The sequence below is a fragment of the Centroberyx affinis genome, unplaced genomic scaffold (assembly GCF_046629955.1).
Source record: "Centroberyx affinis isolate AG114_WGS23_722 - 3 ecotype Tasmania unplaced genomic scaffold, CSIRO-AGI_Caff_v1 ptg000588l_1, whole genome shotgun sequence".
Taxonomy (NCBI): Eukaryota; Metazoa; Chordata; class Actinopteri; order Beryciformes; family Berycidae; genus Centroberyx; species Centroberyx affinis.
In genome coordinates, this window is record NW_027279228.1 from 149,256 (window position 1) to 175,999 (window position 26,744).

Here is a 26,744-nt window from a genome sequence, read left to right on the forward strand (position 1 = left end):
TTGCAGATTCCACCCTCGAAGAATGGGTGAAAGAGAGAGATAGGAGAGAGTGACAGAGGAAAGATGGAGGAGAGGAAACGAGAGGGTGAATCTGTCCTTGTAAAAATGCACTTCCATTCCACCAGGCTCCCCAGACGCAACTTGTGAATGTCATGCAATTAACCAGGCTGTGATATAAGTTAATTAATGACACGCAGCTGGTTCTGAGAGACAAAAGAGAGAGAAGAAAAGGAAAGGTGAGCACATGATGACAAGCTTTGAGAGAAAAAATAGACAACTGTATAGTGCTGTGACATATTCAACAGTCTTAGCAGCCGTGCAGTAAGGATAAAGACGTCAGAGTAAAGAGGAAAAAGGGGGACAGATTGAGTGCGAACACAGAAAATGTGAAAAGGAATATATTGTCAGTTTGGAAAGATAGCTGGAGGGAAACTCAACTTAAAGAGTATGTCTGGAAAACAGCCTGGCATGAGAAAGGAGGGAAAAGAGAGAAAATGGGGAGAGAGTGTGAGAATGGCAGATGGAGAGGAGAGAAAGAAGGAGATGTTGTCTTTGAGAAAATTAAAGCATTACTGAATCACTAAACTGAACCATATTGTTTATCATTATGCGTGGGTGAGGTGTCAGAGACTTAGAGAGTGTGCGACAGCGAGAGAGAGAGAGAGAGAGAGAGAGAGAGAGAGACAGAGAGAGAGACAAGCCAGCCTCTATGAAGCCAGAAGCAGAGAGGAGATTGACAGAAGAGTTCATGTGTGATTCACCTCTCTATCGAGAAGCAGTCACGCCACATTAGACCTGCAACAGCAGGTATATTTAACAGTTTTTACTCTTGAAAAGCTTTCATGTTGCCATACTCAAATAAAAATGTAACACTACTTCATTAACAGCCCAATTATTCTCAGTGGAGAGCTCACTGAAAACTGGACTTGTGGGCATTGTGGGCACTAAATTAAACCACAGTGCCATGAGATGTTGAGCGTTTTAGTTTTGGACAACAGCGCATGCACAATTTATTTTGACTACCAGTATTATAATAATAATAATGATAATAACCTTTATTTGTATAGCACCTTTCATACACAACATTCAGCTCAAAGTGCTTTACTTCAATAGAAGGCAGATAAAAGACAGATAAAAAGATAAAATTCATATAAAAGAACAAGCAAAACGCACTGCATTAAAAGAATCAAATCAAGTAAACAGAAAGATAAAAGAACCCAACAAATACTCTAAGATGCCCATTGTGAGTGAACCCATATGTTTTTCTGTAATTTTCTTTTTCCCTGTCCTTCCTGATTCTACTCTTGATCTGATATTTACGTCAGATCTCACTGCCTAAGGCAGACGAGAATCATAGATTCTCCTCTTGGTCAAAAACCTCACCATCCACAGATGGATGAGAATCATAGGGTAAAGCTCTGTCTCCCCCCACATAAAGTGTTTATTCGTGCAAGTAAGCATTACCCGGACAAGACCAATGAAAATTCATACTTGCCAGTGTCAGCTCTGTTGGGATCCTGAACAGAAACAGTTAAAATGAAGGCTATTTAAAAGCTAAGCTGAAAAGAGAAGTTTTTAGCAGTCGTTTGAAAATGCTTACAGAGCCTGCCTCTATAATATTCTTTGGCAGGGTGTTCCACAGTTTAGGAGCATAGTTAAAAAAGGCTGCATCCCCAATCTTCTTTTGAGTGGGGTTTTGTACTTCTAACAGACCAGCAGTAGAAGACCTGAGGGTCTTGATGGAATGTAGAACAGCAGGGATTCTGTAATGTAGACCGGTCCTAAGACATTAAGAGCTTTGTATACAAGTAAAAGAACTTTAAAATCAATTCTATAGGACTCTGGGAGCCAGTGCAATGTAGCTAAAACCAGAGTGATATGCTCTCGCTTCCTTGTTTTTGTTAAAAGTCTAGCTGCAGAGTTTTGGATAAGCTGAAGCCTCTCAATAGACTTTTTAGGGAGGCCGGTAAAAAGGGCGTTGGAGTAGTCCAGTCTACTTGTAACAAACACGTGAGTTAGCTTTTCAGCATCTTTCTGGGCTAGGAAGGGCAGCACCTTGGCAATATTTCTAAGATGAAAGAATGCTGTTCTGGTCACCTTGTTTATATGGGAATTAAAACTTAGATCAGAATCTAAGATAACACCCAGGCTTGTTACTTCTGATTTGATCGAGGGATTCAGGTTCCCGAGTCTTGTGTAGAGTTCTTCTCTTTTGGCTTTGGGGCCGACCAAAAGTATTTCTGTCTTATCTTCATTCAGTTTTAAGAAATTTGTGTTCATCCAATCATTGAAGTAGTGAGGGAGCTTAAGGCATCTGCATGATTTGGCAGAAATGTATAGTTGTGTATCATCAGCATAGCTATGGAAATTGACATTATGTTCTCTGATAATATCACCTAATGGAAGCATGTATAGTGGGAAAAGCAGGGGGCCAAGACAGCTTCCTTGTGCAACACCAGAAGTTAGATCATGTTTCTCTGATACATGATCTCCAAGACAGATGAAAAATCTGAACCAGTTTAGGTATTAGTTTTGATGATGATTTTTTTTTAGTGGACAAAATCCCCCAAAACTTAAGAAACGGACGACTATTGTTTATTTGACCTAATGCTGAAAGGTCGAATAAACAATAGTTGTCCGTTTCTTAAGAGTTTTGGGGGATTTTGTCCACTAGAAAAAAATCATTTAAATGGTTGAGTCCACTCAATCAACAAATGTGTATAATTGCTTTATTGTCCTCCTACAATTGAACAAAATCATAGAAAATGACTTTTTTTAGATGCCTTATTTATCAAAGACTAATATGCAGCAGAAATACTGGATGAATGCTGCTGTGATGCCAAAGAAAATTTTAAAACAAGAAATGCATTAATCACCTCAGAACATCTTGGCAGACCCATGTAAGTGTGAATCCTTTAAAGTAATTTAAACTTGCACATTTGCCCTTAACAGGAGCAAATCTGCAAGTTAAATTACTTAGATGCACATGCACACACAAGAAAGATGCACATTTGCTCCTGTTAAGATGTTCCAGTTCACTCAAGCGGATAGTAGAAGTGTTTCAGGAATAGCCTTATTATTCTCACTTCAGCTATTAGCAAACCTTTTGACAAAAAGCAAAACAATGAAACTGTTCACTTGACCAAGTGAACCGTTTCATTCACAAGGCCAAGCCAATTTCACGAATCAACATCACTCATTGACGTTTTTATTTTTCATCAACCTCAAATAACACATTTTGTTTGCCAGTTCTAAATCACAATTGCTAGTGCTAAATCACACCTCACAGTAGGGTCAGCAGGATTTATTTTTTGTCATTTATGTGCTCTGCATGAACAGGGGAACATAACAGGTTTTCTTTCTTTCAATGAGTGAATGAATAATATTATTCAAACCACAAGCTGTAGCTATTTTTTTCTTCTTCTGTGAATTAATTCAAAAGAAAATGTGTATATTCATCACAGTAACAAGCGCGTATTTTCCCTCCTCACTTCTCCATGCCTCGCTTTAAGCGTGCTTCACACTGAAAACCTCAGATATATTTAATCCCAAGGTAAACTGTCAGCCTCTGCAGTACCTTTTTTTTTTCCTTTCAGAAAATGTATTGTCATGATTCAGCATGGCCTCACTGTATTGTGCTGGACCAACTTTCTGCAGATCCAAGACCCCTGTCTCTGTTACTCTCTCGCTCTCTGTGGTGCTTTGCCAACCATCCCTTGCACACTCCTTTGTTATTTCACCCACATTCCCTTTCTCCTTTACCCAGTAAATGTATGACTCTCACACACAACACATATACTGTTGCGTGCACACATGCATGCACACACACACACACGCAGACACATAAGATATTGTTCAGTCTCTATGGCCACCTGATAACCCCTTTCTCTCTCTCCCTCTCCCTCTCCCTCCCTCTCTCTCTCTCTCTCTCTCTCTCTCTCTCTCTCTCTCTCTCTCTCTCTCTCTCTCTTTCGCTATCTCTCTCTCTACGTCTCTCTATGTCTTTTTTTTTTTCCCCAGCCATGAAGGCAGACCGGAAGCGTCTGAAGGCAGAGAAAGCAGACCTGGTCAACCAGATGCAGCAGCTCTACGCCACACTGGAGAGCCGGGAGGAGCAGCTGCGGGATTTCATACGCAACTATGAGCAGCACAGAAAAGTACGACACCCATGCTCTGACCATATCCAGGTGCACGCTTTTGCATGCACATATATAATATATATACAGTATATAGAGTACAGGGTATGTTTTTTAAAAAGGGAATTTGTATGCATGCTTAAAGCCATAGCAACAGTGTATGTGTGCGAGTACTAATCTGATTAAGTGTGGCGTTCTGTAATAGATTCCGTTTGAAAAAAGGAAATTCTCTCTGTTTCTCACGCCCACTCTCTCTCCCTGTAGTGGTGGGAACACTGATTCTTTTGACTTGATTCTTTCATGCTGTCCGTGTCCGATGGCAGTGAATCGATTCACGACCGGTTCAATTGATTCACCTTTGTCAAAATGACAGTTTCATAGCCAACAGCACTTTTTGGCTGTATCCCTCATGTGAAAGTCAAAACTGGGTTAAATGCTCACTAACCGATATACAGAATGGGTTCATTAAGTGAACTGCTAACCCCCTGAAGAAATGAATCACTCACATTACCGTGTCTTTTGACCAAAAGGTGGCACTGCTTACATGGCTGAAGGGTTTTTTCATGAAATGAAATGAATGAATATGCCGGAAACAGCAACAGAGCTACTAACCCATACACTAACAATTGAACTGCTGAACAAATTGTACAGTATCGTGCTTGTGCCATGAAATAGCACGCTGTTTGGGTCTCATGTAATGATGACAATGAATGAATGAATGTTTGTTGTGACTGTGGTTGGGACGGAGCATCTCTATAAGAGCTGGGCTGTGTGTTCATCAGTGCTGACTGATGTGGGTGTGTCTGTGAGGATGGATGTGCAGGACGCTACAATAAGATGCTATGACATTGAGGTTGGAAGCATGTGTATATTTACTGATGCTCTGTGGCACTCAAATAATGCCTTAGCTCTCAAGCACCTAAAAAGAGATGCCGCACTTGTTTGGAAAGTAGCCAGAATTAAAGTTATTGCCAAGGTAGGCAGATAACAAGTGTCTTTGTCCCGAACAAGCTCATATTTGTGTTCGCATTGGCTCGCTTGGAGCTAGGCTTGAGCCGATATTCAATAATATCGAATATCACGTTATTTTCTGCGATATCGAATATGCCCCCCCGCCCCCAAAAAACAAAAAAAAAAATAAAACAAAATAATCATAGTTTCGTGAAAAATTTGTAATTTTATTTCAAGTGGGTTCCCTTTTCCACAATCAGCCCATTTTCCTGAAAATGGCAGGAATGAACAAATGGCCAAATGGCCATTGTTTTTGCTTGAATAGTAAGATCAAATTTCTAGGCTATTGTTATTTATAGCCTAGAAATTTGATGTAATTTAGAAGAAATAAAATAAAAAACCCAAAAACCTCCCAAAAAAAACCAACAACAAAATAAAATGCTGTAAAATATTGTTGGAACAATTGATCCAACCCATCACTATCTCCCCGTCTCCTCCTCCACCAGGAGAGTGAGGATGCGGTGAAGGCGCTGGCCAAGGAGAAGGACCTGCTGGAGAGAGAGAAGTGGGACCTGCGGCGGCAGACCAAGGAGGCCACGGAGCATACGGGGGTGCTGCGCTCTCAGCTGGACCTCAAAGAAAACCGCATCAAGGAGCTGGAGGCCGAGCTGGCCATGGTGAGACAGACGGATAGAGGGGCAGATAGATAAAAAGACACACAGGGAGACAGAGAGACAGCCACTTAGTATTCATGTTTTTGAAAAACCTTGTATCTGTGCTTTTGCCTTCGCCATTGTTGAGTTTAATGCTAGATATGACAGATTGCAGTGTTTTCCATGTGAGGAACTTGTCCTTGAGGATAGTGAAGCCCTTTAAAGTTGCATGAAAGGAAATAGAAAGAAAGGAGAAGGACACTTATATAGGTCTTACACTCTAACTATTAATACTGAACTGAACTAAACTACAGAGTTATCCCGGCTCAGTCACATGTCCACCACAGCTGTTGGAACCACTGACAATGACAACAATGAAAACAAGTTGTATGGTTGTATGTGATCTCTTGCAGTGTTCTTATATTTTCTATCAACATGCACTATTTTGGATTCATAAAATCACACACGGAAAGTCTTTGAATGTACAGTATAGCCATCCCTCATGTCTCCAACCCCCCAGATCAGTAACTGTGTGAATCAGAGAATGGAGTTCCGGGTGTTTGACCGGCTTGCCGACAGGGACTCCTCTCCTAGGGTCACGGCGGTAAGACAGGCCCCTCCCGCTTTAACTTTGACCTTTTTTTTTTTGACCCCTCTGCTCCCTGGAAACCTCTCCTACTTGTGACCTGGTTGTCGTGGGAAGCCCCCGCCCCGATTGCACGTGTTTCACTAACACCCCCAGCCGCCCCTCACTGATCCCAGTGATCCTAACAACAGTGATCCCAAGGATTCCAATTGTGGATGATTTGAATGTTGATTTTACGCCTAATCGGGGGGGAAAGAATTGTTGGGGAAATGCTTGGGAGAAAACACAGAAAATCTTGTGACAACTAATGATTGCTCCGAAGGTTTGTGATTGTTCTCTGTTTTGCATGTGGAGGACGATGAATGATAATCGTCAGACCGCTGGTAGGTAGAGATGATTGTAATGACGGTGACTGTGCTGCTGTTGATTTGCAGCTCGCCGCTTGGCATGATAAGAGATGCACAACAGCAAGATTTCTAGCAAGCAACATTAACAAGTCAAGTCTAACCAAAATGCATACAAACACACAGACACACACAGTTTTGACAGACACAAAACACACATCCCAAGGCTCCAGCTGTCCATTGTTGTGCCAGCTAACAGAGGATGACTTGTGTTCTTGTGACTAGGCACATGTATTCATTAAACTTATAGAACAGCTTCATTATTCACTGCTTCCCTCTCTCTCCGAGCTCCCCACCCCCCACGGCAACAAGCAGCAAACACATCCTCCAGATATTCTGTCCGTTTTTTCAGCTCCGCATCAGGAGTGGTAGGGAGAGATTTCGCACAACAAAAGACGAACAGGAATACAGCTGCATTTTTCATGAGGCGGCAAACAGATGAGAAGCCCAGGGGAAAACTCACACATCCTTGCGCACACAGTGCATTGTAGTGGGATTTTGTATTCACGGATCTACATAATGATACACACATGTACATTTGCATAGGGCGCGTACACATACAACATAGACATGAATTATAATAGCGATAACAACCATGATATTTGTACAAAACTCACTCAAGAACCCAAAAAAGTGAAAGTTTGCCAAGCTTTACATTTTCTATTTGAAACATGTAAAATGAAGCAATCAAGATATAGCAATCGAGAGAGTGCGGATTTCCCATTTTTGGTTCTTGTATTAAGCCTATTCAAAATCAACGCACCAGAGAAGCTTCATTTTATGTCCATTTTCTTACCCAGCATATGGACTTATCATATCAAATCATCATAATCAACTCAGAAACCACAGCAATTTCTATGAGGATTTCTTTCCAGAAAAAATGTCAGATTGTTGCTTGTTGTTGGATTTCTCTCTGAGTGTTTTTATCTGTATGTCTGTCTACCCTCCTAAGGCCAAACAGTCACTAGCCACCCTGACCAAGGATGTGCCCAAGCGTCACTCTCTGGCCATGCCCACGGAAACGGTCGTCAACGGCAACAACCAGGAGTGGGTGATGCAGGCGGACCTTCCCCTGACTGCTGCCATCAGACAGAGTCAGCAGACCCTATATGTCCACACAGGACATCCCACCGACAGACAGGGTAGGACAACATGACACACACCCTAATCCTGTATGTAGTAACACACACGCACATGAACTGACTCACAGAGGGTGTTTACCTTTATTTTTGCTGGAACAGCATGCTGTTTTTCAGCTGCTTCACACTCACTCATTGACCCCTGCAATCTGCTCAGTACAAACTCATTCTTCCATTGTTGGCCACCAAGCAGGCTCCGCTCATGTAAACATTTAAACATTAACATTTTGTGAGCTTTATTCCGCAGTCACCGTGAACATATTTTGGCTTTACAACCTCCATCAGTCTAAGCAACAAACAAATGATTATTGGTTGGGTGTTTAGTATGGGACCACTTCCTGGAGGGATGGTTAAAGGCATTGTTTACACAAAATGAGAAGTGAATGAAATGCATAAATTGTGTTCAAGTTTTCCAGATTTTTCCACCTCCCTTGTCATTCTTTAATTTTTGAGTTGAGCTCCCCCAACTTCTATTTCTACTATTCACTGCTCCTCACAGCATTCGCTATTAAACATGCTGGGTTCACATTTTGCTATGTGACTATGTGACTGGTTTCATACACCATAGGAGATCCAATAATTACTGCCATGACCTCACTGAACCACAGCTCACATGGGGTCCGCATTACACATCAGGTCAGCAATATAGCATGTAACAGGCACCAACCTCAGTTTGGAGGCAAAAGTAATTATTTTACGATAAAAAAAACAATACCTGAACAGTTAAGGAGGCCCAGCCAAACTGAAAAAGATGGGGAAGTGCCTTGGCCAAACACACAGTGCGCCGTTGGACTGAGATATTCCCCCTAAACTACCAGAAAGATAAGAGGAAACCAAACCTAACCAAGCAGAGCGGTGAAAACAGTACTACTGGTACCTCCTTCCTCTAAAGAAGAATTACTGCCAGAGTTCTTGTTTACATAGCCAGTAAACAAGAATGGCTACTGCCAGAGTTTGTTGTCAAGGGTTACAGGTGCAAACAGGTAGCAGATTAATTGGAGACAGCTGGAGAAAGAAGCAGACAAAGAAGAGAAAAGGCGGAAGCATACATAACAGTCACGATCGCCCAAATTGGTATGCCATCTGTTGTGCTATATGTTTCAGCCTAATTAGTACACTCACACTTTATACAGAGCCACTCAACCTCTGTGACAATGTTTTCACAGCCGCTTTGCAACCGCAAATGATTTGAAGGTTTTGGTTGGGAAAGGTTTCATATGTTTTCGTCTCAGGGTGTTGTGCCTTTTGTTGAGAGTCAGGTATGCTGTGTTAACTACGCTACTTTTGGTGCCCAAACACAACAACTTTTCCCTCCCTGTTCGTCCTGTTTAGTGGCTGCGGTGCGGGTGAGCCCCTGCCACTCCCGCCAGCCCTCCATCATCTCCGACGCCTCGGCTGTGGAGGGAGACCGCTCGTCCACGCCCAGCGACATCAACTCGCCACGCCACCGGACCCACTCCCTCTGCAATGTAAGAGCTGCCCACCATCGCACCCTCCCAAGTAATCACCTCCTTCGTAGTAGCCTACTATTCTAGTGCCCTGCCGCTGCCTTTCCGTCTGCCATCTTTCCGGCTGAGTGAATGCATGCCCCTTGCAGTCTATTCACTTTGCAACTGTGACTTGTGATGATTTATTTGAAGGTCAGTTGTTGGGTTGTGAATAAGTGCATGTCTGGCAGCTTGTTCACTTCCTCTCCGCGTTGTGAACTTTATCTCTCCCTTGCTCTTTTTCGCTCACTCTCCATCCCTTTCGCCGACTTCTCTGGCCCTCGCATCCCCTCTGTTCCTTTGCCCATCTCGTCATCTCATCTTCTTCCCTCTGATCTCTCTCGCTCTCTCTCTTCAGTCCCTAGAAGATCTGGAGGAGGCGAAGCGTAAGAAGAAGAAAGAGAAGATGGGGCTGGGCTCGCTGTCGCGTGTCTTCGCCCGGGGCAAGCAGCGCAAGTCCCTGGACCCTGGTTTGTTTGATGGTACTTCAACCCCCGATTATTACATAGAGGAAGATGCAGACTGGTAAAAACACACATGTGTGAACGAACCACCTGAGGAGCCTTTGTGGCAATTGGTGGAAGAGAGCATAGTGTTGATGCGCATGCGTGTGTGTGTGTTCGAGGGTGGATGAGTGTTGTTAAAGGTGAATGTTGGTGTCAATGTGTATGGACATTATTGTGTGTGTGCGTGTGCACTCTCACACTCACTCAAGCAGATGTGTGTGTGTCTGTGTGTGTGTGTGTGTGTGAGAGTGTGTGCATGTACGTGTTGTCCATGGTCAGAGGCCATGTCAGAAGCCTGAGGCGCGTCTTGCTTCGCTGAAGTGTAAACCTTACGAGCAAATTGCACCTGTATGTATGTACAGTACTGTAAATAGAGTGGGCAGTGTGACACAGCTAAGATGTGGATATGTTCTATTGTATCTGCCCTCCAAAATGGCTGTGTTATTGATTCTTTTAATTGTTCTTTACATTTTGACTTTTTTTTGTTTTCAATCAACTGGAAACTTGAAGGACTGCTGTACTTGTAAATAACAGTTGATGTGCACTTTGTGCTTGTAAATGTCTCTTTGTCCTGAATGCCTTTTGTTATTTTTGACATGTTTTCCCCCCCCTCACTACCTTTTAACTTAAACTCCTCCTTGTTTATTGTCCTGCTTGGTCCATCCCCTTTCACACTGCCATGATGAGAACAGTTTCCTGTAGGCAACATGCAGACTCCTCAAATCCACCTCCAATTTGGTTGCACCATGCCTCCCTCAACGACCAGCAAAACTGTGGGGAGGCACTCCTTCATGTTTGCTCAAATCAGACTTCAAAGACACCGCTAAGCAAGGATTAAGCTTTCTCTGCAGAACTATTTGTTCCACAGCAACATGAAGCCAAACAGGAAATGTAAGAAATTGACCAATGTGTTTTCTATCTGTTGAGAAGCATGTGTGATATGCATGCATGTAGCCCCGGTACCCAAATGCATGGTGAACAAAACCTTTCCCCTATTAAACAGAAATGTCTCCCTCTGGATATGCTGTTGAAAAGGTCATAGATTGTCTGTGTAAAAAAAAAAAAAAAAAAGAGAGGTCAGTTACTGATTTCCTGATGTTCATTCATGATTTTCCTCCATTTAAAATGAAATGATTAGACTCACAAAACTGACCTTGTGTTATTCAGGGATGTTCTGATTAATGTTCAAGAGGAGACAAGCATCCTGAGATAGAAATTGAATTTTTGAATCTGCACCTGAAAGGCGCACCGACCAAAATTACATTGCAGAAGAATTATGAAAGGTCAGCAAAGTTAAGTCAAAGAGAGAACCCGCTTTCAATCATTAAATAACGATTATTCTGCTTATTCAAGAGATCTTTTTGCCATTCCCTCGCTGTAGGAACTTACAGCTTCATTCTTCAGAATCACGTACTGAAAGAGTTTTCGGAATTGGAATTATACTGGGAAACGTTATGATACAAATAAATGACACCTATTATCACAAAATAAATGATAGCACAAACTTCAATTCAATCAATTATGGTAACTTTTAATTGATAGTAGATATGATGAGAATGATGGTCAAGACTAGAAAGCCGTAGCTTCAATTTAGAGGCCTGAGCATGGAGTTGATGCTAAATTAACTATTTATAACAATACAAGTGCCATCCCTGGAGGTTTAGAACCAGATTTAGGCAGGCTAATCAGTCCGAGGCAAATGCATACCTTCTCCCATGACCTCATGGACTCGCCAGAAATTCTGATGCCGAGTTCAGGCCTTTGCTGAAAAAAGCAATTAACCGTGTGCCAAAGGTTAATAGTGTTTCTCCAAGCAAAAGAATTGCCACAGACGTTGGATTATTTTCATCCTTTCACTGGATTGAGCTGGAGTCTGCACTGCCCCCCAGGAAATCTTTTCTCTCCCTGATGTTAAACTAACACCGGGTATTTGTCAATCTCACCTGAGTCAGTATAGAGACACAGATTACATTGGAACTGTATTTAACCACAATGCTTGTCAAAAGAGCGCCCATATTAGCAGTGAGAGGATTATGATTTAACCCTTCGCTCAACCCACATTTGGAGTTGAAGATATTGGATTTAGAGGTGATTAACTACAGTAGCTCAAAGTTAAGTCATGAGATAAAGTGTATAAGGACAATGACGGGTTTCTCAACCTGTCAACACACTCATTTTCATTAAACATTAGTAAGCTAGACGTACATCATGGATAACTTTTTTTCATTCAACCAGCCTTGATAATCCTCTCCTGATAAAAGTACCATATCAAATGAGAATCACTGTATCGTTTTATGTTGTGAGCCAAGGTCTCTCTCATGTTTTTCTGGCAAATATTTTACTTTTTGTAAATGAGATAACATTACAGAAATGAAATTAATATTATTATTATTAAAGAGTTTTATTTAAAGTCAAAGATGTAGGCCTCGATGGAGGACTTCTGTTTTGAGGTCCTGAGATGTTTAGAAGTGGATAGTAGCAGAGAACTTTTAAAGGCATGGCAACAAAATTACACTCAAAAGAACTAAGTGAGAAAATAAGATTATTTTAAAATAAAATAAATGACATTGAATTTCCATGTGGCTGTCCTCTCTTTCCCTATGTTGATGTTTGTGTGTGTATTTGTTCATGTTGTTGTGGTATGGCGCTAATCCTAATACCTCCCTTTATGCTGGGGGCTGCCATTTTTAACATACGCGTGACAGCTTCCCTCAGCCCTGCAAGTCCATCTGTGACCGGACTGCATCCCAAAAGCTTCCAAATGGCCTCCTTTCCTCTCTTTCCCACTTTTACCTCATTACTCGCACTGAAAAGCATTCCCTCCGCTTCTGCCACATTGGAATAAATGATCAGAAAAGAGAAGAGATGGAAAGGAAGCCATCACAGATTGTTGGAGCAGAACTCATGTGTGTCAGCACTGGTGTCAATAACATTCTGCTTTGATTTGACCCCTAACCTCTAATACTGACCCCTCCTGTCTGACCTCCCCTGGACTCTGGACACAGTCATGTGACCCAAGTAATCAATCCATCCCAGTAAGACTAAGGTCCATTGGTTCCAATCAATTTCAAAATTAGTGCTGCTGGGTTGCAAACTGTGTTTGCAGATGCCTTATAACTCACAGAAACATCAAAAAGTGACCTTCGAATTAAGCCCTTCTTCAAGTTGAATGAAAATTGTTTGTTTTTTATATCAGATGATCCAATTCAAATACCATCCTAAAATAATTATGTGCTATATAATATTGTTTTGAGGGCACTAGCAAGTTTTTTTTGTCGTTGTTTATTAACCTTATTCCCACAGCGTCCATGAGCACGTCACACTCAGGGTGAGAAACTCGACCCGGAGGTTTTGCATACTATATAAAACTGGCATTACTTCAACAGATAGGCCTAAGTGAGGACTTCAGATAGATCTAACAGTTGTCAAATTATCTAGCAATCTTGGGAACAACAACAACTGCTTGAATTTAGCAGGGACGTTAGCTAGATTACTAGCTACTTAGCTACTAGCTCGCTATAGGCTAGATTCTGGTAGATTCCGGTATCTAGCTATAGTGGGCCAAATATATTAACTTAAAATGTGAACCTATATCCCTCCGGATTGTTGAGATTAATTTGTTTCTAATATGTTTTTCAGTGGGGAATCTGTGAAATGATAAATTTACATCTGAGCCATAATTGCTCTTCTGGTAGAGTTTCCCACCTGTGTGACCAAAGTTCAAAATGGCTGCCGTGGGGATAAGGTCCTTTACACAAACAACTGAAAGGGACTGATCACTTACACAAGACAAGTCCCTTGTGTCTTATAAGAACTGTACATACAGCTATAATCTCTCTATACCAACCATTCCCTCACAAGCTTTACAAATCACTCCACACCAAGCACTGTTCTTTTACGGCCTCAGAAACATAGAAGAATATATTGAGTGGACACAAATCTTTTCACAGTGGTGGAGCCACACAGCTCAGATGTTCTTCTAACCCACTCTATTCGCGAGGAGTTTTTAAAACCGAATAAGAGGGATGGTGTCTCTCAGAGGGCCCAGTTCTCGGGTCACAGCAGTCTCCACAGCAACAGTTTGGCCTTTAAACGGATGTCAATCAAGTCTGCAGGTCTGGAGGAGTGTGCCGTGCCCTCTCTCAGTCTCCGGTGTTTGAAAAGAGACCTTGTATCTGCTCGATAGTACATTTCTGGTGGAAGAGCAAATCCACTCAGCTCAATATGAATTGCTCTCAGAGGGGCACTTAGAGGAGCACCTTCAGCTTATGCATTGCTCTTAGGAGAGCACATAAAAGCATCCAGTTCAAGATGGATTACTCAAGTCACGTTTAATAAAATAATTTTATTTGGGCCCCCCAATCATTCAATTGTGGATCTATTTTGAGAAAATGTCTATTTTGGTTTTATTTATCCTTTACTTAACCATGAAGTCTCTTGAGATATATCTCTTTTAAAAGAGAGACCTGGCCAAGGCAGCAGCATGAATAAGTTATAAGCAAACACACATTATATATACCACACATAAAACACATATAACATACATTACAAGTCACATAGGGCACATAAAGCAGCCTTGTCTGTTATTAAAAGCAGTTACAATGTTCCTGGAAATATTTCTGAATAAGATATTTAAAATCCTTGATTGGGGCAGTGTCTCCAATCTAATATCGATACTGTAGGTTACTCCATGCCTAGGGTGCATGATGAGAGAAGGCAGCATTGCTAAAATCAGAGTTGACCCTAGTCACTTTATATTGTGGATCTAGTGTGGTAGCTGTTTGAGGCAAGAGACAACATGTTCCGGAGATAGGAAGGAAGCTTACCAAGAATAGTTTTGTAGATAAAAAGATACATGTGAAGCTTCCTACGTGGCGACAGTGAAATCCAACCAACCAAATCATGAAGGCTACAGCGATGAGTGTGCGATTTAGCATTCCAAATGATGTGCAGAGATGCGTGATAAACAGAATCTAGCTTGCGTAACAATGAGCAGGATGCATGTATATATAGGACATCACCATAGTTTAACACAGTCAAAATTGTGGATTGGACTAGCTTCTATCTTGCCTCAAAGGAAGAAAAACATTTCTTAAAACGAAAGTAAAAATCCAGTTTAAGCTTAAGCTTCTTCACAAGGTTTTCTGTATATTAAAGGATAGCTTTTCATCCAGCCATGTACTTATACTTATAGGACAAGACTTTTTCTAATTCAGTCCCCCCTAATGTCAGGATGGTGACGTTTTGTGCAGGCTGTATACAACCTAATACATTTAGTTTTATGTGCATTTAAGACTAACTTCAACTTGAGAAGTGTAGTAGCAATATTGTAGCGTATAGGCTACCCAAAAACATTTGAAGAATGTGAATGGGATGAAGTGGAACAAGGATTGCACCTGCAATGCAGTTTTATTGCCCAAGATGTTAGAATTCCTTGAACCGGGCATGAAATCATTTCCTCTCCTCCAGACTCTTTATAGGGTTGTAGGTCTCATCTTGGTGTTGCCCTGCGTTTTCTGTCTGTCTTTGCTGGAAACAACAGAAACAAGGGAACACAAGCAGAGGGAGAAGTGTTGAAAACAGAAAGAACATGCGGATTGAATACTTAGTACTTAGTCTTTATTGTTCCACTGAGATAACTGTTGAAACAAAGTGGATGCAGAGAGTCAAGCACCCAACAGGCAAGACAGTTGCTTAATAGATTCTGTGGCCTTCCCTTATAACCGAGCTCATATGCATACTACAATTAAAACAAACATTTATGCCATTACGTGGATCCTTTTATCCAAAGCATTACAATACCAGGAGTCCAAACAGTTGTAGCACTGATGGCCCCAGTGGGAAACAAAGCCCCGACCCTGGCAGTGTTTACCTGTTGAGCCATATAGGAGCAATTGAATCTTCATCTAAGAATGGTAATTTCTAGTCATTTTTTGGCAGGAGAGCAGAAGGCTTTATTGATGTGTCTGTTGTGTAAGTGGATGATGCAGCCTAGATTCTTGAATAAGCTAGGTTGGAGATGATGGTGTATGCATTTATATGCCATTATATTATATGTGTCCATGTAGCATTGGCTTATTCTGAGGGCTGCATCAAGAAGAAGTTTTTGAGGTGAAATAGTGATTTAAAAAAATATTGGACAAGGTATGCAACACTGATTATGAGATATTTGGGTGTTTTTTTTGTCTTATTTGAAGGAAAATGCTATATTGTTGTAAGGCCATATTGTTGTATAAGCAAGACTAGGTGTTCCCAGTGATGGCTGGGCCATTCTCCTGTCTTAGGCACAAACCAAGCAACACCTCACACCTCTACTCGATAAGCCACGCCTCCAGGCATGCACACTTCAAAATGTTCAACATGAGGGCAATGTATGGTGCTGTGCCTACAGCCCAGGCCAAAAATGGTCCTAGATTGCCACCCACTGGTGATCACAATGAAATGGGTTTCACACTGCTGAACTAAAGCACAGGTAAACTGAACTGAACCAAAGTGAACTGCTTAGCTGGCCAATACTTTCCTGGCCTGATTACCCATCCACACATGGAAATCTGTTGTGAAAAATGTAAACAGGAAATATCTGGGCCAACTCAGTACAATAACAGGTAAGCATTACAAGTCTACAGGGAATTAGCATGCACAAAACTAATTTAAAGGGGCTTTGAGTATACATCGCAATTCCGAGGCAAAACAGATAACAGGAATTTCTAAATTGCAGACCCTTTGTTTTCATGCAACAGTTGCTGCAGGCTAATTTAGACAGACGAGCTATATTAATTCAAGCCGCTCAAACAGCTGCCCGTTTAATGGACTTGGTAAGTGGGAAGCTTGTTTGTAAAAGTGGCAACTTTGTTTACAACATCCTTGGCAAACTCTTGGCTTGTTGTCATGCAGCCAAAAGTGTAATATGTTGTTAAAGCGTGTTCGTTTTGAGGAAACGAGGTGCCACCCAGTTCTCTCCCTTTGGTTGATTTTATTTTATGTTGAATTGATTTGTTTTAATCTATTGTAATCCACTTTTGTTTTTCATTGCCCACTACACCCACTACCACCTCTGCCTTCACTCACACCCACAACTGCCTCACCCACATGTCTCCCCCTCCCCTCGCCCACCTACCAGACTCAGACAGTCTCTCCAGCCCCACCCGCCTCAGTCTTAGCCTGTCAGATGGATCGGAGGACCAGCTGGACCGCCTCCAGCAGGTGGAGCTAGCCAGGACTACACCTATGTCCCAGTGGAGGGCGGGCACTGTGCAGGCCTGGCTGGAGGTTGTCATGGCAATGCCCATGTACATTCGCACCTGCTCAGAAAATGTCAAGAGTGGCAAGGTGGGACCCAAACCATCAACATGATGTAGGCTGACTTATCTGCTTGATAGGGCCATGGAACTTTACATTCAATTATTATACAATATTTTAACGAGACATAATAGACTCCACTTATCATTTTACTTTATTGTGCACAAAGGCATACATGTAGGTCAGCAACACATTGTTTTATTTCAATCCACTATTTTGAAACCACCGACCTTGCTTGTCACCAAGCTTTTGGCGATTTTATAGGACACATAGATTGTGTGGCTTTAGTTCAAGTTCAAAGAGTGCAGTGTAACAATGTTACCTTGACATTTTGCAGGTTTTGCTGGGGCTAACGGATGAGGACCTGGAGCTGGGTTTAGGAGTCAGCAGTTCCATGCACCGCAGGAAACTCCGCCTGGCCATCGAGGATTACAGAGATGCTGAGAACGGCAGAGGGTGAGGGAGGGAAACGGACACTTCTCTGTGACTCTCACACTGAAAATACTGTAAATATGCAATTCATGACAGTGTGAGAGGGCCATCTGTTGGACATATATAGTCAAGGCATGTACATAATGTAGTGTGGGATCTACATCTCTCATTATAGCCATACATCTCCAAAATACTACTTCAGTGTTCAGTGAAGCCATAATATTAACTCTGAATCCTGAGGTAAAATGGTTAGTCATACACATTCATTAAAGGCCACATTTTCACTATGTTTGCAACTATTTTTAAGCTTATTTTAAGGTCAGGAAAATACTTGATATATTGAAGTTGTATGTAGCAGTTTCATAATACAGTGCATTTGTTGTCAGGTGGTTTTCTATGCTTGTTTCTGAGTCACAGTGAAAATTAAGATAATGGCAAAATTAAATGTTATGAACAGTATTACAGGTTATCAAGAAATTGGCACACGTCTCCCCTCCCTGCAGGCTGTCCAAGGCTGCAGACATGGACCACCACTGGGTTGCCAAGGCCTGGTTAAGCGACGTGGGCTTGCCTCAGTACTCCCAGGCATTTCACACCCACTTGGTGGACGGGCGCATGCTGAACTCCCTGACACGGCGCGATCTCGAGCGCCACCTCAACATCACCAAGAAGTTCCACCAGGTCAGCTTGCTGTTGGGCATCGAGCTGCTGCACTCGCTCAGTTTCGACAAGGAGGTATGTGAGAATCTGTTCCGTTTTCACACACCACACACACAAGCAGAGGAATACAGTGACTATACCCTTTGCTCAAATGGCAGGTAGAAATGGAACCCTTCAGGTGTATGAAGAGGTTGTTGTTTTTGGTGTGTGTGTGTGTGTGTGTGTGTGTGTGTGTGTGTGTGTGTGTGTGTGTGTGTGTATGTGTGCGTGTGTGTGTTTCAATGCTATCCCAGGCACTCCAGAATCGCCGGATGCAGTGTGAGCACCAGAATGTGGATCCACTGGTCTGGACCTCTCATCGGGTCATCAGGTGGATCAGAGAAATTGATCTCAAGGTGGGGACAGAGATAAAGAACGTACCTTATTCATAGTATTACCATGATGTCACATGCATATCCTAACATTACCATACACACAGCTCACTGGCTGTGACTGTCATTTAGATATAGTCTTTATTGTGGCGCAGGAAATTTGTTTTCACAGCCAGTACATGCACAGAAACATAGATAACCACTCCATACAGATATACATACAGATACATAAACACATACCATTCACCCCCTGTCTGTATCCCAGCACATATACATTTGATTATGATAACATGTGAAGTTATTACAATCACCTGTTATTTGCCTACCGAGATGGCTGTGAGGTGATACAACAGAATACTATGTATGCGCTGACCACATGTAAAGCATTCTGTTAGCAGGTTTAACAAGTATGCAAATGATGCGTTTGCTCTTTTGTACTCACACGCTGAAACAAACTAAAGCTTGCAAAGTCATAAAAGTTGCGGACAATCACAGTACATGCAATCAAGCAAATAATTTTTAGGAAATAATGATACTAAAAAGACACTAATGTGTTGAGAGTTATATAATACTCATGTGTTTTTCATTGTGGTGAACGGAGGCTATTTTGTTTACTCGGTGCTTCTTATCTCCAGAGAGTGATAGAAAGCCTTTGTTATTGTAATTCTAAGCTGCTACTAGTTGATTACAAATCCTTTGAGATTAGAGCTTCTATGCAGATGCTGTAATATGAATATCCAAAGTCAACATTGTCTACGGTCTTGGCACAGGAAAACCTGTTTCCATTAAAAGGCATGACAACATTCAGGGTGTATAGAGATAAGACTGTTTGGACTGACATCCTGTTAATATCCTCAGGGAGTTTTAATTTTGATATTAAACAGCAATTATTGAATTTAAATATATTTTCTCACAGAGCAAGATAATTTTTTGAGAGAATATCACCTTTCGCCCGCAGAATTCTGTTTTATTAGTTACACCGTAATAATTTTAGATTTGACTTTTTGAATGAAATAAATCACTTTTTGACCTGTATCTACCTGTCTGCCCAGGAGTTTGCCGAGAGTCTCCAAAGCAGTGGAGTGCATGGAGCCGTCATGGTGCTTGACCCCACTTTCAACACCGATGCCATGGCAACAGCACTGGGAATCCCCAGCAGCAAGCACATGATTCGCCGACACCTCATTGAGGAGATGAAAAGCCTGATTGGGCCGGCCAGGTGAAGGGAGGGAGAGAGAGAGAGAGAGAGAGAGAGAAGATGAGAATTAATGTGACTCTCTGTGTGTTTTGTGTTGCATAATGTGTTTGATCTGCATTCGTTTACAGTTATTCTTTACAGTCTGCGGTTACAGTTTCATTTTCTTTGCTTATGATTATTATCAGTTATTGTTACCATTATTTATGTAAGCTTTGGCAACACACAAATTACTTGTCATGCCAATAAACCTGATTGCAATTGAATTGAGAGAGAGAGAGAGAGAGAGAGAGAGAGAGAGAGAGAGAGAGAGAGAGAGAGAGAGAGAGTGAAAGCGAGATATTCAAGATAGACCTCAGCCACAGTGCTATTGATACTCAGCCTTTGTTTTTGTGTGAGTAGATTAGCTACACTGTTACATTGATAACATTAAACTATGTTCATGTGATTCTGTATCACACACCACTGACATCCTCTGACCTCAGTGGGACTATTTGTGACAACATTGAAGATTGTGAATATTGCATGTTGTATTCATCTCTAAAGTTTCTAAAAGAGTGGATTCTAGTGTCTGCTAAAAGCTGTTTTGGTGCTATCCCCAGCACACTGATCCTTCCCTTGCTCCCCGCAGGGCGAATGCCAAGCAGGACTACGAGCGGCTCGGTCTGGGAACGCCACCAACCCTGCTCCGCCAGAGCTCCCTGGGCAGACCACCCAGCTCCTCGGGCCGGCACACCGATGACGAAGGTTCTCTGAGGAGGAGGGCAGTCAAGGTGGGCGAACGTGATTGGACTGGGAAAATTTTCTAGAGTCAAAGAGTTTCTCCTGACTTGAGTGGCAGAATCAAGATCAGACTCAGAATCGGCTTTATTCGCCAAGGAATTGCATCTGGTGGACGAGTGCTGACATGTTACAAGACAGTTAGACAATACAGGATTGACATATTAGGCACACAACAACATGCATATGGAGCAGACAAGACATACAGTATGACAGCAGACCAAATCGACTTTACTCGATCATTATGATAAATCTTGTCGGCAGTAGTCATAGCACCAGCAAAACAAAACAAGACAATTGTTTGAGTGAAATTGAGACAAAAATGAATGTAACAGTTCCTAACTCCTGCTTGTTTCTATCCCAGCCTCCGGTAGGGTTCAGCCCCAAAGCCCGCAGTGGGCGGGACTTGAGCTGCCATAGCAGTTATGGCTCCCTGCCTCGGGAGATGCGAGACGAGACTCCGCCCAGGACCGAGGGGAGCCCGATCCGCGGCTACACCAGTATCGAGGTCACCAATGTGTGAGGTCATCAGTGTGTGGCAAACACCAGACATCAGCTTCATTACATCTAAATCTACATCATGGACATTTGTCTTCCATGTGCAGCTGAACAAGGGATGTTTGAGCCTTTAATGGACAGAATGCACTTTTTTTTTTAGAGGGAAAGGTTTTTGTTTTTTTACCAGTTTCCTGGTCTAAGAAAAACCTTTTTACAACTCATTGAGGAGGGAGAGGGGTATTTGAGCATTTTGAGGGCACCGATTTCTACTCCCCAATGCCAGACTCAAGAGATGAAGAAGGACTCAAGCTAAATGATGATTTATTTTTCTATTTTCCTTATGTGTTATGGTTCTTTGTAAACCAGGAAATGACTCAGCAATTTGTTTTTGTTTAGTGGTTCTTATTAACAAGCAGTCTGTTTGTCTGAGGGGGAGTAAGAGATAAAGGGACAGACTGTTTGTATGTACAGGGTACTTTGGTGAATCAGCTTCAACTAACAGGACAAAAGAACATGACAAAAGAGTAATTTTTATAACAGTGTAAAATGTTCCATTCAGTTCACTTTCAATAACTGCTGTCTGTGATGCCTTGTCAACGTAGCTGAGGACAATGAAAACAGAAAACTTGAACTGAATTTTAAATGATATTGTGTATGTTTGATAGTCATTTTTCAGCCTGCACATTTACACTGTTGTGTCTAAACAGAATTAGCACCCTCTTCTAATGTTTTATACTGTACAATAAATGTGGAAAAATATCATCAGAACATCGACAAGCAACGCCATCAAAAGATTACTGCGCAGTTGTACTGTACGTCCATAGAAGTCTATGGGATAAAAGATGAGGTAATGCAAATATGTGAAAGGTTAAAAGTGATCCTCATAATGAAATAAAAACCATGTCTCAAATATCATTGCCCTGTTGCACCCATCTTTAACTGGAAATGGCATGGAGGAGTGTGTGTTTGAACACTTCCCAGGCAATGGGAAGTCCATACTAAAGTCTAGACTAATGTTTACCTAATATTGCACCTATTTAATACACCTGACTGATTTCACAGTATGTCAGTGAGTCAGCCCTGGCCCAGTATCACTCACTGCGCTGCTCTCTGCAGGTTAGTTCTAGTCCCTGTTACTGCCTCCACACAATAAAACATGACGCAACTTCCTCTTCTTATTCATGGTGACTGTTTCATTGTGGTAAGTGAGGGATGACACACCCCAAAACGACGGCCTTTAGCTGGCTGCTGTGCCTCACAGCCACAGAGACGGCTGACCAAACCTCTTTTGGTTATCCGCCCACAGTTGGAAAAAAACCCAAAACAGGCCAATCATTATGTGATGTCCCTTTGTACTCTGGGATATCACAGATTTGATCTGGAAGGTAAGTAAGACGAGCAGGCGTGTTGGGTGAAGGTCCATGGGGGAAATACCTCAGTTGCTCATTCCTGACAGCTCCAGTGGAATAATCCAGTTGCATGTGTCATAGCCAACCATAAAGCCAAGATCAACAATGACAAATGATTGCATGTGAATAGATGCGTTATTGTCGTCATTCCTCCAGGTTGGATAATTACAGGTGAAATTACAACTGCACCAACAAAATCAAGACAGCATTGTTTAAAATATATTGTAAAGTATATAGTGTGAAATTAAGCTTATCCAAATTTTACTGTAACATTTTGTCTTTGTAGTTGTTCACATATCACTTGATTTGATTACAGGCTGACAGTGCTCCTGGTTCAAGCCAGAATACTACCAGATGTAATCAAGGCTGGTTTACTGTGGTCATCTCTCCCTCTCTCTCTCTCTCTCTCTCTCTCTGAGTGTGTATGTAGCACAACAAAGGACCCACACAAAAGGTAAAGGTCTTAAGATCAGAGGAAGAGAACCTCCCCAGACCCCAACACAACACTTCAAAGGAACAATACACTAAGTGACCAGGGTTGACACTGGTTTTGTCATTACTGCAAAGCCAGGAGTAGTACAATCCCCTACACTGCATGGTAACATACAGGCCGATGTAAAGGAGGAAACTGGTATAAGGAAGTGGTGATAAAGTGAATTGTTTGTGTCTCGGGTGACCCTCTTCAAACAAACATACAGCGTACACACACACACACACGTACATACGCACACATACACAACACGTACACACAGTTCTATAGTGTATTGACTAAATGCTTGACTTCTGACCATCTATATCAAATGACAGTGCTGGCAGGGTCAGCGAATCACTTTCCAAAGTGCCCAAAAGCAGTAATGGAGCGGTTCCTACTAACTGGCCTGGCACACAGTGACGCATTTACAAAGAGGAAGTAAAACGCAGATTAGACATTTTCATTTGTCACTGGAGAAATGAGTTAAAAGTGGTAGATAATTAATCATTGTGAGGTTCAATCTTATTAGCTGACAATAGTGATGTGTGTGAACAGTGGGTCACAAACATTTCCACACAGCATCAGTGATAGATAAGCATTAGACCATCTCCATTTGATAAGATTGCACCCCACAAAACTCCATATGAGAAGACTTTTATTGTTTGATATGACTTGGTACAGACAGCCATCCTTTTACATTCTCTGACTGCTCTCTCAATAGTGAAAGTATACCATTACACATTTTCGGAGACCTCCTGAAACCCTCTCAAGGACCCCTGCTGGTCCCCGAACCCTATTTTGTGAATCACTGGTGTACAGTCTACATGTAAACCATCAGCAAAGATAATTTATCCAGGTCGTTGGTGACTACTACCATTTATTTTTTATTTTTTTTTATCAACATCTAGTCAAGAGTGGGCAACTTGTCTTCTAGTAGGGACCAACCTTCCAGAAACACAAAACGAAACTGACATCTTTGCTCCTTTTAACACATATTTAACAAGGACATGGATAAAGTAGATCAAGCTACTGAGTTGTTCCATATGTGCAATTTAAACCGATTGTATGACAACAAAAGCTACCCATGAAACGTTTAGCATGCTTAAAGATAGTTATTTAGCCTATTGATACTTTCGTCTATTTGCGTGTCCTAAACACGTTATGCTGTCCGATGGGACTTTGGATTCTACAGCCGGTTTGGGTGGGGGGGTGATGGCCCAAACACAGTTCCCCACTTACTTTAAGAGGCTCGCATTTATCAACAAACACGACAGTGAAAGGGTTAAAACTGGAAGTACGACAAACCCCCTCCCTCCCCCCGGACCCATCCGTCTGAAAGGAAAGTTCCTGATTCTCAACGCAATGCAATTTGTCTCCGTATGACACTGGCTTAACTCGTGTCAGTGTTGGCAAAGTTTGGAAACAAACTAACTCCCCAGCTTTCAAGAGAAGAGGACTATTTGCCAAAGTATCCCGGACCTTTCAAAAAATAATGCAAAGGTGAGTAAGGCCGAAAGATATATATATATATACACACACACACACACACACACACCGATGAATACATCTATACCACACCCCTTGAAGTGTAGCTCAAACTAACTTAATGCCGGGGGTTTTCTAGCTAACGTTAGCTAGCAGTCAGTGTGTTGCTTCATTGCGGGAAAAGTTTTCATTTCTGTAAAAGTTTTCTGTATTGTATTCTGCGCATTTCGTGATGTATCGTTAAGACAAAGTACCAGTGTTTTCCTGACACGAACACAGCGTAGTTGTCGAAACGAGGCTAAAATTTGAGCCTGGGTTTCTCTGTGTTAACACCGTTAACACCGTTAACGGTTATCGTCCAAGCTAACTAACTGCTTAAACGTATGGGAATTTAATGCTCTCCCATATCTAGAGTATTGCACATCATGTCATCGTATATCCCAGCACAACATATAACAACGTTTGACCCAAGAAATTATGGTGAATAACATTAACAAACAGTAACTGAGCAAGATGGCTAATTTCAAGCTTTTTTTTTCCAATCAGTCTGCCTGTATAAGCAGGGCTATTTTAGACTGTAGCAACTGACACAGTTAATTAGGAGGAATTCCATTGCCCCCAAACACACACACACACACACACACACACACACACACACACACACACACACACACACACACACACAAATAACATGGTATACAGGTCTGTGTGGAATGTCAGGCCTGTCAATATCTTACTTACTTTACTGTAAAACATGAGCTATGATGAGTTTATGGCATGCTGATATTTGACAAGTTCACACACTCTTTTTCAGCTTTGTGTTGCACATAAAGTGTAACAATCATTGTCAATAATGCTGGTCTGTGTAGGCTAGTAGAAGCCAGTTTTTTTTTAGTTTTTTTTTTTTACTGTATTTCAGTGGCTTTGCATGTGTCCAGTTGTCATGAGGAGGGCGGAGTATAAGGCTCATGCCATACATTCTTTAGTGAGAGGGTATTTCTGAGTCAGAGGAGGCTTTACTAACCTTATTCTGCCCCTCAGTCTCTCACTCTTACTGCAAGCAGGTCTGGACATGAACATACAGACCCTCTACGCACATAGTTTGCATGCATGATAACAAACTGTGTAGGTGTATCAAAGACAGAGTGCCGGTATCAGTATTTTACGTTCTTGAATGGTCATGCAGCCTGCAGATAGACAGTTTATTTCTTTGCAGTTTATCAGCAGTGAAATCTGACTTCCCTCTGAGTATGTTAAAACGTTTCCTGCAGTCCTCCACCATTACCCCTTGATCTATAACAAGCAAACATAAAAAAGCTATGAGGTGTCCATGTTATGAAGACCATGTTAGGAATATGAATATGAAAGTATTTTTGAGATATTGTAAAGCTCACACAGTAGGACAACAAGTAACTTGTGACTCATTGTATTGCAAGAGCCTTGTCTTGTTCTGCTATGCGCAACAAATTACTGCAAAACCAGTAAATTGGTTTGATTTGGATGTAACAAGTAATGATCAATACATTAGGCTAACAGTTGTAGTTTACTAGAAACTGATTCTACAAATGCTAGGCTACTCATTCCTATTGAAGGCTTAGCTGATGAAGACTGTGATATACAATTGGTTTGACTACTGTTGACAAAATGCACTTATTGTAAGTCACTTTGGAAAAAAGCGTCTGCTAAATGATGTAATATAATGTAGTAGATGCAAAGATAGTATGCCCTAAGAGGAATGTATTATTGCATAACTGTATAGACAAGATATTGTAATATGTCAAGAGCTTCTCATTTTACAGTGGCCACAGACTTAACTGGAAGCCATAGAATAGCTTTCCTTATCTGCCCTTGTGATGTCTTGACATTGGGCAACAGGCGCCTGTTGCAGCAGTGATTGCTGGGCAAGTCTGCTGTAAATTTTTTTACCATAAAACACACCCATCATGTAGGAGTCTCCATGGTATTTGCGGACAGTGAAATTGATAACATGTGCTTGGACTCTCATAAGGAACTAAGCTCTGGTGAGACAACAGCAGGTACGGTAATATCTTCAAGGCTGAGATTTCTTTCCTAATACGAGAGCTCAGAGCGGTGAGAGCGTATCATTTCAGATACCTGCACACTTGCTGCCTTTTCTACCCATTCAAAAGTAAACAGTTCTCTTTGATTCTGAATTTTTGGGTAGGTGTTTTTTTCCAGATGGACCAGAAATTACTAGCCTATGTTGCAAATTTGAGGGTCTTTATGTTTGATGTTTGGTCTTCTGATACGGACGTTATGT

The 26,744-nt window shown here is 41.7% G+C and overlaps 1 protein-coding gene across 2 annotated transcripts in view; it reads left to right on the forward strand.

Annotated features, from left to right (window-relative positions):
• The window catches only part of LOC139643377 (kazrin-like), a 36,585-nt gene extending 24,164 nt beyond the window's left edge, over positions 1-12,421 (forward strand). The window contains exons 3-8 of one of the 2 annotated variants that reach the window (XM_071518513.1): positions 4,021-4,157; positions 5,594-5,764; positions 6,261-6,344; positions 7,683-7,872; positions 9,202-9,338; positions 9,715-12,421. In XM_071518513.1, the coding sequence (XP_071374614.1) occupies positions 4,021-4,157; positions 5,594-5,764; positions 6,261-6,344; positions 7,683-7,872; positions 9,202-9,338; positions 9,715-9,885 (890 nt within the window). In that variant the 3' untranslated portion in view covers positions 9,886-12,421. Of the gene's footprint in view, positions 1-4,020; positions 4,158-5,593; positions 5,765-6,260; positions 6,345-7,682; positions 7,873-9,201; positions 9,370-9,714 lie in introns of both variants that reach the window. The other variant, XM_071518514.1, reaches the window with a different exon arrangement.
• The last annotated feature ends 14,323 nt before the right edge of the window (positions 12,422-26,744 follow it).